At 37.8% G+C, this 13,369-nt stretch overlaps 1 protein-coding gene across 1 annotated transcript in view; it reads right to left on the bottom strand.

The window, feature by feature from the left end:
- Nucleotides 1–425: 425 nt before the first annotated feature.
- LOC146373788 (uncharacterized) overlaps nucleotides 426–13,369 on the bottom strand; it is a 28,677-nt gene continuing 15,733 nt past the window's right edge. The window contains exons 22-31 of the mRNA XM_084951276.1: nucleotides 13,010–13,199; nucleotides 11,542–11,616; nucleotides 10,169–10,297; nucleotides 9,976–10,035; nucleotides 9,769–9,885; nucleotides 2,083–2,234; nucleotides 1,372–1,458; nucleotides 1,107–1,253; nucleotides 699–896; nucleotides 426–602 (exon numbers count right to left, since the gene is read on the bottom strand). Of these exons, the coding sequence (XP_084807402.1) occupies nucleotides 492–602; nucleotides 699–896; nucleotides 1,107–1,253; nucleotides 1,372–1,458; nucleotides 2,083–2,234; nucleotides 9,769–9,885; nucleotides 9,976–10,035; nucleotides 10,169–10,297; nucleotides 11,542–11,616; nucleotides 13,010–13,199 (1,266 nt within the window). The 3' untranslated portion in view covers nucleotides 426–491. The remainder of the gene's footprint in view (nucleotides 603–698; nucleotides 897–1,106; nucleotides 1,254–1,371; nucleotides 1,459–2,082; nucleotides 2,235–9,768; nucleotides 9,886–9,975; nucleotides 10,036–10,168; nucleotides 10,298–11,541; nucleotides 11,617–13,009; nucleotides 13,200–13,369) is intronic.

Genomic DNA, 13,369 nt, shown 5'->3' with positions numbered 1-13,369 from the left:
TTGACAGAGCTCAAGATGCATCACAAACAGCCAAGACGCTGAACATCGCCGGACTCATCTGTGGAATAATTATTATCATCATTTATGTCTCCATCAAATTTACTGAACAAAAGTGAAGCTTCTGGTATTTCCCAGAAGGCGCACTGCAATCCCAGCCATTTTATGCCCTCTGCTTTCGCTCTTCAACGTTCACCACTAGATATGGACTGACGTCTTTATGTGTGGCGTTTACGTTACCAGTAAAAAGCAGAACAATTCTTTGCTTTCATGGTGCAAGCCAAAAGTTGTTGTCAAATGAGAAGCCTCAATTAAGTTTTGATTTTCATGTGCATAAACTTGATTTTTTGGATTTATTGCTTAATTTGCTTAGTTTTTTTTTTTTAAGTAATCTCTTAAAGAAAGCTGAGAAATTTGGCGTCATAAAACACAATATGAACTTTTTAAAGTTGTATTATTGATACTGTTATTGTTGGTCTCATTGCATTTACCGTTTATAATTCTTCAGCTTTTTCTGTGGCTTCAGAACTCTTCTCTCTCAGAAGTTCTTCAAGATGAGAGAATAAAGATGTTTCTCTGTGCTTCCTCTGAAGTTTCTCAATTTCCTGTTTGTATAAATCAAATCAGACACAAAAAAAACAGTCAAAGTCCCTCACTCACTCACTCATTCACTCACTCAGACAGATAGATTATATACTTACATCTTCAGAGAGCAATCCTCTGCTTGGTTTGTGAAGTCTCTGAAGCAGTGAGGCAGCATGAGAACCACACCAAGTCTCATTCATGTTCCTTGTTGAAGCATCTTGGTTCTGATACCAAACACACAAACTGGCATCCTGTTCAGATGAAGAGGCACCCAGTCTAGCCTGAAAGAGCTCACCCAGACATTCCTGGAGTACCTATGACATGGCATGAAGTAAATTCAATTAGTTTAATTAATTGCAACAAACACTGTCATAGAGCAAAAGTCATCCAACCTAGAATCAAACAATAGGTAACCTGAAATGTAAAGTTTGGCTTTAAAGCGAAATCAAAGCTCATTAAAGGCCTTTTTTATATCAAAAAGAAAAAAAACCAATTTAATTCATGCACACTTAGTGTGTTTGCACCTTGAAAAAAAGTCTCTGGAAGGCAGAACTGGAGTCAGAGCTCATGTCGTTAATTTTGATATGGGACAGACAATGGAGTAGCAGGAGAGAGAAGCCTCCAACTGAGAGCAACCTCTGGCGACGGACAAAGAGAGTTTCTGCGGCTTCCTGTCAACATACATCAGAGATTTACACTCTAAACTAGATTTAATTGGAAAATTGAATATATATATATATATGTATATATATATGTATATACATATATGTTATATAGTTCTAAGTTTACCTGATAAAAGAAGGAATTTCTGAAGACATTGTTGAAATAGGTGTTGTTTGGGAGACTAGATGCTATCTCGATTGAAATGACTGGAGTCTGTTAAAAAAGAACAATTTTATTTTCCTATAACATTCCAGCTTAAGTTCAAGCCATGCTAATGTTAAAAAAATAAATTCAGACAAATGTACGCATGGATTCAAATATATCCAGTATATAATTAATAACTGAACATGTAATAGATAAATAGCTATGTTTAGGCGAAAGGAAAAGATATGAAAAAAACAAAACAGCAAGGTTGAGATTTCTGGACAACAGTCACTAATTAAGAAGATCACAATGTCTAGCCCACGTAGAATACAGCTTCTGTCTGCTGCCTTGAGCTTTTTCTCCTGTATTATAAATAGGATAAAAATTAGATGGTGCGTTTTCCCAGCACACCTTGAAACCATGCTCTTTTTATGCCCAGTTGGTGAATTGAGTTGAGTTATATTCAAAAACACACATTTTATGAGGTCCCAGTGACCCTGACCTTAGACCAATATTTTTTTAATCCTTTCATCCACAAGAAAACATTTGTGCGATTTGTAAGGAAATCCTGTTGTGATATTCCTGACATATCAAATGGTATAGACATGATTTCACATAACAAAGGGCCAAAGACTACAGCTTTTAGTTGTTTCACAGTACGCAACAGAGTGAGAGTGAAGCTTTGACACTAACCAGTTTTAGCTTATGCAGAGTGTGCATCAGGAACAGTCCATGCTGATAGACAAGAAACTCTCTGGGCTTCAGGACTGACAGCTCCAAAGGAATCAGCTCACCTTCACATTGCCACTGAGCATCGAGGACATCGACAAAACCTTTGCCTCTGTCTAGGCACCACACAAAAAACAGTACATTGCATTTTAGTGGATATAGTTAGAAAACAAGAACAACCAAGGTTGTGTTTCCCCCCAGATTCATTCTGCAAGTGACACATGGTAAGGGAAAGGAAAAGAAATTCATTACCCCAAACCCCAAATTGAAAGCTATCTCAAAATATTGTTTTGTATGTGTGAGTTCTTGATGTCAATTAGAAGACTTTTTTTTTACTGGTTAGGTTTAATTTAGTTCTATCTGTGAATTTCGATAAGCACATTCAGTGGTTAGCAGATCATCTGTATGTTTGTTTGTTTGTCAGGTTTTGGAATCTTCCGCTTAACCTCAACAAAACCACACCTGCAAAATTTCCCGTATAAGTCATATTGTGAATGCAGACTGCATGCACATCAAAGAACACATCTCAAATACCTTTATGTGTGAAGATAATTTAATCAAACTGTTCAAATGTAACTCTGATTCAGAGGTCTTTCTTCTGGGGTTTTTTTTTTTTATCTTATTTTATTTTTTTTTACATTGAATGAACATTCTCACAAAAACAAAATAATCTTCCCTGATGTACATGGATTTTATGCAACTTGCCAGTAAAACATGCTAATGAAATTTTGAGCCATCGAGATCTTTCAATCAGACTTTAATTCAAACAAATTTTAATTTATTGAAGTCATCACATTATATTTGAATAGAAAACAGAATAATTTTGAAATGAGTTTAATATGTATGGTAAGTTAAACACACTGTAGAATCTTCAGCATCACTTATTAAAAGTTTTAAGTGAGTTTATCTATATATTTGAACCTTGATCCATACTTTCTTGATTAGAGAAAATCCTAAATGAATTCAGACTTGTGAACCCAATTCTAGGTTTTTTACTTTGTTTGTTTGTTTTGTTTTGTTTTTCCTCTGCTGAAACACAGGACAAGAGGAGGTAACAGCAAGGTTGAGACTTCTGAGATGTATGATGCTCACAAGGCAATCAAAGAGGGGAAGAAAAGCCCATTGGCCAGACAATGGATGGTACAGCTTTGGCGCGCCACAATTTAATGTAGACTGTGATGGTTTTGTCTTTTTGTTAGTAGTATAAAAATAATAAGTGAAGCTTTGACAGCAACCAGGTTTAGTCTATGTAATGTTTGTAAAAGTCCATGTTGGAAGTCCTGAAAATCTGTGGGCGTCAGAACTGACAGGTCCAATAGGAATTTTTCCCTCTCTTTGAATACAACACAAGAATTTTAGTAACTATAGTTTGAAGACAAGAAGGAACAAGCTGGTACTTTCCCTATACTCATTCTGCAAGAAACCAGACCGGGAGGGAAAAGACAAGAAGACTGAGAGAGAAAATAAACGTTTTCTTCCAAAGACTGAACTGCTGTCTAAAACATTATTTAATGTGTTTAAACTGTCTTATCTCATTTAGAATGCCTTTTTTTGGTTTGGTTCAAGCTCAACATTGTGCTGCAGACTGTATTTTTAGCACAAGACATCAATAGGTGTTACTTGTCAGTTATTGGAATCTTCTGCTAAACCCCAAAAACCACATCTGCAGTTTCGTGTATCATTTTGTGTCGTGCGAAAATGTGTATTGTTTCAGCAATGGAAAAAAAATCAACCAGAATGTATATGACATCAGTGTTTGTTCAATGAATAAACATTCTAACAACACCAAAACAATCGTGCTTGATTTACAGATGGATTTTACTATTCTAATAACATAAGAATTACTTTATCAGCTACTGTTACAAGTGTGAAAATGCAGGAAAATGTTGTGGAAAGTCCCAAGCAAGCAAAAAAAAAAAGGAAATGATGGAAGGGAAGTTCCTAAACTGAAAAATCAGTAAATGCTTCCTTATCTTATAGTATTGCTATGATGTATTCAGTTAACGGTGTGTGGAGCGTATCCGTATTTTCTCAACAGCAATGCAAAATACAGTTTGCATGTGTGTAGTTGAGGCCGATGCATGATTGCTCTTCCTGCTCAGTGTACAGTTATTAAAATTAACATTGTCTTAGCAGAAAAGGTATACTTCTATCTTTAAAAGTACTCAGAAATTAAGAGCTATTAAGACTTAAAGGGAAGCTATCATTAACCAAAGCATTTTCCTTGGAATTCTTCAGGTTGGTCAGTAGCAGTGCTAATGAAAAGGGGGTGAGGAAGGATATGAAAATACACTTGGCAGTTGGAAGAACATCCATCACTTAGGCTTTTGTATTTTTTTTTTTTAAATAAAATAACTAGCATTTGTTCTAATAAGTTATCAGCCCGAAAAATGTACCACCGTAAAAGCGAGCTCTCAACTAGCTTCCTGTATTGTGGTTAGAGTGTAATGGTCAGTGGTTTTGTGGACTCATTTCGAGTTTTCTCACGATTGCTATTAAGAGTTTTCAGTTTGTCTGTCATTTTTATTTTTTAAGTTTTGTAACAATAATAATAGTATCTAATCCCACTAACTGCATGTCTTTGGGCTGGGGAGGAAGCCAGAGTACGCAGAGAGAATGCACATGGGGAGAACATGCAAACTCCAGCTAAACCCCAGTTAGGTGGATTGCATTGGTGGATCTAAATTGTGATATTGTGATATGCGTGAATGTGAGTGTGAATGGCTGTCTGCATCGTTGTGTTGACTGGCAACCTGTTCAGATACCCTGCCTGTAACCCTATGGTAGTTGGGATAGGCTCCAGCACTCCAAAGACACTATTAAGGATAAGTGGAGGAGAATGAATGGATGGATAATAAGAATAAGAATAACTTACATTTGTATAGCACCTTTCAAGAAGGATGCTTTTCAAAAGAATATAAATAAACAAAAGTATAGAAATAAAGAAAAAAAGGACTCGTTTACTAGTTTTGTTTGTTGGTTGATGATTTTTTTGCTCTCTGAGCTCCATTACTTTCTTACTGTTCCTCAGTTTATATTCTGGTAAAGTCTCTGTATTAGGTGTTTTCCTGTTTAGTTGGTTCCTATTTTAAGTAGTTGATAGTCGTTTGTGTCGTGTGCCTACAATTTACTTTCACTTTTGTTTATGGACTTTTCTACAACCATATTATTAAAAGCATGTTTTTGAGTTCAATTAAGGCTGTTTTTTATCTGCATTTGGATTCAAATTCTTTGGAACTGGGTTGGATTAAGGATATGCAGCAAGGATATTAAGGATATGCTCAAACATCTGCAGCAAATATGTGCTGTTGTCATGTGAATATGAATGGACTAAAATCTCTGAGAAATGTTTCCAGCATCTTGTTGAATCTATCTCATAAAGAATTATGGAAGCAAAAGGGGATCCAACCAGGCATAGAATTTTAAAAGAGTTTTAAAATAACATTTCCATCTGTGATGACGCATGATTTAATTGTGAAACTGTGATTGTGCAACAGCTGAGCACATGGTCTGAGGTGCTCTTGACTCAACCTATCTGTGTTGTTACCCTTTCTGCCAATCAAATAAAGGTACATAACTGCATCTAAGAGTAGGGGGGTGTGGGGTAGGGTGGGGGTCTGTCTTCTTTGGACTATTACTGCCAGAAGAAGAGGCCAAATGCTGTGCCAGCAGAGCAAAACACTCCATCTGTTCCCCAGTGACATCGTAATGATACCCAGTCCAAATTTATTCTCTCGGTTAGTTTAACGGTTAAACTGGCCGTATTTCTGGGCTACTCTAACAAGCTTACCAGCTCACAGCAGTAAACACCTATTTATATTTATCAAGAGAATTAAAGTTGACAGATATCAACACAGTCACTATGCAAGAAACATCTCCTGGATGCACTGTCACGCATTTTCACTCATGTATCCTGGGGTCATCAGGTGTTTCGGGTCTCGCAACATGATACACCCTCGCCCAGGCGACCAGGTCGGCGGTGATCAGGCCCCGACTTGCACCATTAGCTACCCACAGATCAGCCCTCTGAAACCACAGCCACCGTGTGGCTTTCTCTGCTGCTTTGCTCACAGCCTGGATGGCCCTCTTCTTGGCTGCCCCAGCCACATCCAGCAAGCACAGGACTTTGCAGAGTGATCGCCCTGCAAAACCCCTACAACCCACTTCTATGGGCTCACAGAAAGTCTTCCAGCTCCTTCCCCTGCACTCCTACACTAGTTCCTGGTATTTTGCGTGTTTCCTCTCGTTGGCCTCCTCGATCCCCTCTTCCCAGTTCCAGCATGATCAGATGTTTTGAGGCCTCAGAAATAATGATCATGTCTGGTCGGAGGGATATTTTTTCAATGTGCTGTGGGAACTTCAGCTGTTTACCCTGGTCAGCCTGAAGCTGCAAATCAGAGACGGTGTTGAGGAGGCCGGTTGTTAAATGTAGGTGCACCTGGGGTTTCTCTCCAGCCTTAATGAAAGAGATTGCCTTCCTCGGAGCATGATGGTGCTTGCTGGTCCTGATTGATGCTGACAGATGTCAACAGAGTCAAAGTTTGAATTGTGAAAGATTTTACATTTTTCTTTAAAGTGGGGACGCACAGGTGGCAGGCAGGTAATTCTCTCTACATGAGGAGCCTACTCTGCCCCCCACGCTACTCTCTCTAAACACAAACATCAGGTCATGGAGAAGGATATGCCTTACAGTCAAAGCCCACTCTTCCAGTCCTCTGTGTCTTCCTTATGACACCCTTCCACTTGCTGTGGTTATGTGCTGTCTGCTGCCATTGTGTGGGTAGAAGTGTAGCAGCTCAATGCAGCATAAGAATTGCAGCCCTTCTCTCTTGAATTTGCTCCAGAATGGAAAAATCAGTTTTTGTGAAAGACGAAAGTGTCAATAATTTTATTCTTTTTTCTCAAAGAGAGAATTGCACCTCAGTTTCATGGTTCCGTGTTTCCTTGATATAACAACACTAAAAATTCTGATTCTGATACAACAAAAGTCAGAGTGAAAAATGATGCAGTAAGTGAGTCCATTTTGCCGAAATTTCATTGAAGCTACTCATAAGTTTGGATGGCCCCCATGTGTTTGTATGCATGGCTGACAACATGAGGGCATGCTCCTTATAAGGTGTCCTGGGTTATTTCCTACCAGATCTGGTAGGAAATAACCTGGACAGTCAGGTGCAACATGATAGCATCACACGAACACGAACATAATCTCCCAGAGGTGTTGTATTGGATTTAGATTAGGGTGCAAGTGGGGGTACAAGCAGCATAACGTTCTCCACGGCTTCTCCAGACCCACTCATGTCTGTCTTCATGCTCTGGGTCTTTCTTGGTGCCCTGCCAATTCAGCTATTGTATTGCAAATGCCAGTCACTGTGAACACTGGGACAACAGGACCCTCAGGGCACCTTCATGAAGTCTGTTTCTAATCATTTGGTCAGAGAAATTCATTCGTGGCCTGCAGAAGTTCACATTGTAGGGTCTGGCAATGCTCATGTGTAATACTTTATCCTTTATGAGTAACGAAAACAACAGTACACAGTATACAGAGTTCATGGTCGACTTAGCGACTGCAAGAAACCCAAGTCTTCTGAGCACAATATGAGCACGAATCCCACCACCTGTGTTTGGTTTTCATCAAACATAGTGCTGTGCATTATAGCCAAACATTTCTACTGAAACGTTGTGGTTTCTTCAGATACAACATTTAAAACCTAAACCATGGCAGCTGGTTTTTAAACACATGACAGCAAAAATAGAGTGTAAGAATGAATTTTACTTTTTTCATATAACTGTCCACCGATATAACTAATTACTTTTTTAAATATTATTTATTCCTTGAATGTACAACGAACATCAAAACAAAGTACCTCAAGTATAAAAATGATCATTGTGCAGAACTACCTATTTCCAATTATATTATATTATATTATATTAGAATCAAATGCATGTTTTAATCCAGAGGATTCTAACAGACTTATTATCTGATTTATATTCAAAATTAATAATCTAAATTAACAAAAACTTAAAAATGTAGGCGAGCAGAAAGTACAATATTATCAATCACAAAACACTGTTTAAGTAATGAACTTAAAAAAAACTTAAAAACATATTTATTATAACATAATGCATAATCATGCCGTCATCATCTCTCTTTTTGCATTTCCTGTCCTCCTTTCTTTGTACAGAGCAAGAAATCCACTTGTCTGATCTTGGTGGCAGTGCCATTTCCTGTTGTCAGTACAGACGGGGCTGCAGCTACCTCTTGTATGCAGATGTTTTCACACCTGCCTCTTTGAGTTTGCACCCATTGCTTTTTCTCACGCTATATTTCTTCCAAGCCCACATACACAAACAGATCTTGAAGTAGCATTTATGATCATTTGTTTTCAGTACTATAGTGTCTTTTACAAATGCGCATACCGACCACCCCTCCTCCTAACCAATAACACACACATCAGCAGCTTGTCACAGTGGTTAGGATAGAGATACTGCCTTTTCAGAAATAAGTATTGTAAGCTGGTACTAATGCACATAGCTGTGCTTATGTGGTAACCTCCATTTGTACCTCAATGGTTACTTTGGGTTGCACTTGACTTTATGTAGGTATGTGTGTGTCAAGCACCCTCATGCGCATGTCCCTTCTGGTATTAGCAAATACACTTCCTTCTTCTAGTATAGTCATGTGATCCATTTTACCTAATGTATGTTATTATTCACTAAATGTACTTGTTGTACTACAGTCTGTGATCTTCTTTTGTCTTTGCCTGTCCTCCTGTAATGCACTCCTGTACTTCGCAGCTCCAAGTCTCAGATCCTCTTTAGGATGTTCTCATGCAATGCCATCTGTTGACTGGCACCATAGTAAAGAAGCTCAGCTAGGCGCTGCACTATGAAGCGAGTTTGATATCCATGATATACTTCTGTTATCTGTCAGCTACATGAAGGTGATTATCAACTTGATAGAACAACCCAAGCTTTTCCACAGAAACACAGCTGTTGTTAGCTAACAGCTAGCTAACCTTGATGTAAATCCAACAAGCTTTGTTTTATGATCTTAAATAAAAGGTTATAGAATAATAAAATTGTTTAGAGTTTCTTTATAGTTATAACAATATCAATTTTGATGTCACAATGTTTCTGCAAAAGAGGTCTGATGGGAGTTTCTTAATTAAATGGTGTTGTCCTAGAAGCCAAACACGCTAACATATGGAGAAAACCTCTCCCATCTGGGCTTCATTAAACAGCAACTAAAACACATGTGGGCATTGATGAAATCCTATCAACTGTTTAATATCAACCTACCTGAGTCACATTATCTGTAACATTTTAGATAAAGTATGTGACACACTAGCTAGCTGCACAGCAATGATCCAAATGATCTGCACATCTTATTCTTCAAACATAATGGTTGATTCATCTAAAAAATATCTAGCTACCACCTGAGCCACGCACACATGCATAAAAACTTCATTTATAGAGTTTACCTTTCTGATCAAAATCAGGTCAGTTAAAGATTAGCTTTCATCTCTTCAGTGCTTGAATGTCTATAAATTACAGTTAATGATTATGCTATCTAAAAGTGTCCTAATGTGAGCTGCTGCATACAGTTGGTGACTGTAATCGAAACAAAAAACTCAAATCTTTCCAACTTACTCGCTAGCTCTCCTGCAAGAAGCCCTGCCTTGGAGGCCCAACCCTTTAGCTGCAGCTCCACACCCTTCAACAGCTGGAACAGAGGAGAGAGCTCCAGCAGCCTTGTCCACTCCTCCTCTAAGAAACAAAAGAAGAATGGATGACGGTTGGTATGTCTTATCCCTTGAACATTTAAACTGTCCTATTATGGCATCATATCATAAATACCTGGAACTTTGGGAACAGCAATGTGTGTCGACTGAGTGGATTCTTTCAGATGCTGGCTCTCTGTAAGAGTAAATTAAAACATAATTGTTATTATTTTGTGACTATTTTTAATTCAACTTCTGACTGAAAATTTTAAAATGTTAGCATTCTCTGATCTGTGTAGTATGAGGTCAGTATGTGTGCTCTGTCTCACCCTGGGAGTGAATGCCAGAAGATCCAGTTTGTCTCTGCGAGTTGTGTGTCACTGCTGAGCTGGCTTGTAGCCCGGTGTCCTGAGATTGAGCAATGTTCCCAGACTCCCTGAAAGACTGGGTTGAGATTCCTTTGAGAACGCACAAAGAAACGTGTCGAACCATGTATTTAAGCTGCAGAGGTTTAATATGCAAGTTGCTTGCACATTATCTCAGGGTGTGAAAGAAAGCAAAAATGAAATCCTGACCAAAAAAGCAAGAATATTATTAGCGAAGATGAAAAGGCCACAAAAATTACTGATAAACCCTCAGTTGACTTCACCTTTGTGTGAACACGTTGCTGATGTTCGGGTAAGGGACGCCTGATAAGGAACTGGTAAACTAAACTTGCTTCATAGAAATACCCCAAGTTAATATTTGGACACAGCAATCAAATACAGTCACAGGAATTAAGACTATTTGTTCTCTTCTTTAAAACTCCTTAGGTTTTAATTAGTTGTTTTTTCCTCGTGCATTTTATGGTATTGCTATGAAAGCATCGGGCGGTTGTGTATCGTTCCTAACCCTGGACATAATATGTTTAAATAGAATGACCTAGGAATTAAGTTCCCTTTAAAAGAAAACTCCATGGTCTATACCCAGTGTTTCTGTGTTTCCATGTTCATCTTAGTTTAATCGTTATGTATCGTATGTTACATCCTGGCTCCCATGTTTGTCTCTCGCTCCCTCTGTTCTGTTCTGTGTCTTAGTGTGTGTGTCTCATGTTTCCTGTTTTGTTTTGACAGTTTTCATTGTATTCAGTTTTGCTTCCTCCCTGTCTCATTACGTTAGGTCTGATCCAGCTGTTTCTCATTCCCTTGTTAGCCTCAGTCTTTTGTCTTTCTCTGTTGTCACACCCTCCCACATTGCTGTGTGTTCTCCATTGTTCCTTGTGTTTTCAAGCTTTCTCCCTAGCTCCTTGTCCTGGTTCTTGTTTTTGTTCCTAGTTCCTTGTTCTCATTTCCAATTTTAGGTTTTGTTTTCATGTATTTAGAGTGATTTGTTTCGAGTCTTGTGTTTTGGTCCAACTCCTACCTGCTGCACAGCATCTCATGACATCCATACTATATACATAGGCTTAAAATAAAATATTAAATAAAATAAATACAAAATCGAAGGGGAAACCATGACAAGTGACCTACACAATATGTTGTTTGCTCAATAAACATTTTATTATCTTAGTGTTTTCTCTTTTGGGGCAAAGATTACTCCAAAACTTAGCCAGCAGGTACATTTGTTTCACTGTTTTAAATGCTTTAATGTGCTTTTTGGCATATTGAACATATTTGTATGCTTATATGCATTATTTCTACATATACACTCGTATGGCATATACCTTTCACGACAGGCACGGAGGCTGTCCAGACTCTAGATGCACTCTCCAAACCATATGCCTGCTTTGTTGACAAACCTAAAACATTAAAAATCCAACTTTAGAAGTCTGTACATTTTTGAATTATGACACAGTTTTCATAATTTTCCCACTGTACGCCATCACAGAGGATTTTTAAACTAAAGAATCAGGATTAACAAAAGTATAGTTTTAGTGATTTAAGAATTAAAGCAATTTTTGTACATGGCTTGCCCCCACCCCACTCCAGGTCATGTGAGGCCTGCTATTCCCTAACTCTCGGTTCCAAACAGATGATGCAAGGGAATAGACCAGCATTAGAGAAGAAATTAAAAGAACAAAAGAAATTCTCACAGAGGCAGTAAAAACTTTAAGAGTGCCCAAATCAATAATCTGGTACATTATTTAGAAAAAAAGAACACACTGGTCAGCTCAGCAACACCAAAAGGCCAGAACCCCAACAAAAGACAACTAAAGTGAATGATGACAGAATTATTTCCATGGTTATTAAAAAAAACAGGTCATACAGTGAGATATGTAGCAGGAGGTAGATGTATCAGTATCAAATTCTACCGTTAAGAGATGCAAATACAGAGCAGAAGACTTTCATCAAGTATTCAAGTATTAAAAACTGATATTTAAAACTTTAATATAAATATATTTAATATTTAGTTTTCCAATTACTTTTGGGAAAAGTAATAATAAAGTAATAAAATAATTTTCAAACAGTGAATCCAATTCAAAATTGGCAAGGCAAAATTACAAAAACTATGAAACTGTCCAAAAAAGAACCCCATCGGCCTAACTGTACTTTATATCATCTAGTTTGGTCTAGTCCCACGGTACGATTGTTTTATTTTTAACTTTTGCTGTGTTATTATTAAAGGTGTCAATTTTTATGTCTTGGAAATATCCTTAAGTGTTTGAAATGCAGAAATATTATTTGTTATTATTGTTATTAACATAAAATGTTGATTTCATTGCTTGTTAAGTTCAACGTACTACAGAGAAATAAGGCTGTCTCAAAGGCCTCTGTGGTTTTGTAGAACATTTTTAAAATGTGGGAGTTAAAATAAACATGAGCTCTGGAGATTGTCATGATTGATTGTCTTGGGTTGTGGTCATGTGACCAGTCACAGGTGATTTAAGATACCTGATTTAAGATGATGAAAAGCAGGTGTGCTCAAAATGTCACGCACTGCCAAGATACAGGAAATAAGTTGATAAGTTGAGTTCTGCAGTATGCTTTTTTGTGTCCTTATATTTTTTTGGGGCCCAGTACTTAACTCATATATTTGTGAGTGCATGGATGGTTTTTCTGTTTTATGCAAAGACTTTATATACAAACATCTTAAACTGGCACATCCAATGGCATGGGGAAAAGCCGAAAATTGCCTTTATTTAACTGGAAACTGTGCTTTCTTCAGGGCAATCTGTAGTATATACTATGTACCAGAGATGTGCTGATTGCATGTGTTGGAGGAGAATCCACTTGGCTGTTTTTCTTCAAGGAGCTGGTTCAGTCTCTCGAGCAGAGGCAAAGCCTTCTGCTGAAGCAAACCCACGATCTTCACATTCGGTTTGTATCCACTGTACTGCACCAGGCCATATTCCTTGAACCAAAACTTCCCACACAGTACAGCCTAGACAGTCGAGCAGAAAAAGATAACTGTTACACAATCTATGCATTTATACAACAAGAGTGCAATCTTAAACCAAGGCACCTCACTGTCTTACTTTTACCTTCTAGTTTACCTTGAAGACCTAGAAGGATTTTAATGGATTGTTAAAATGACCCCACTGTACACTCCTA

The sequence above is a fragment of the Perissodus microlepis genome, chromosome 14 (assembly GCF_051167445.1).
Source record: "Perissodus microlepis isolate ML-2025 ecotype Zambia chromosome 14, ASM5116744v1, whole genome shotgun sequence".
Taxonomy (NCBI): domain Eukaryota; kingdom Metazoa; phylum Chordata; class Actinopteri; order Cichliformes; family Cichlidae; genus Perissodus; species Perissodus microlepis.
This window is presented reverse-complemented; position numbering and strand designations above follow the sequence as displayed.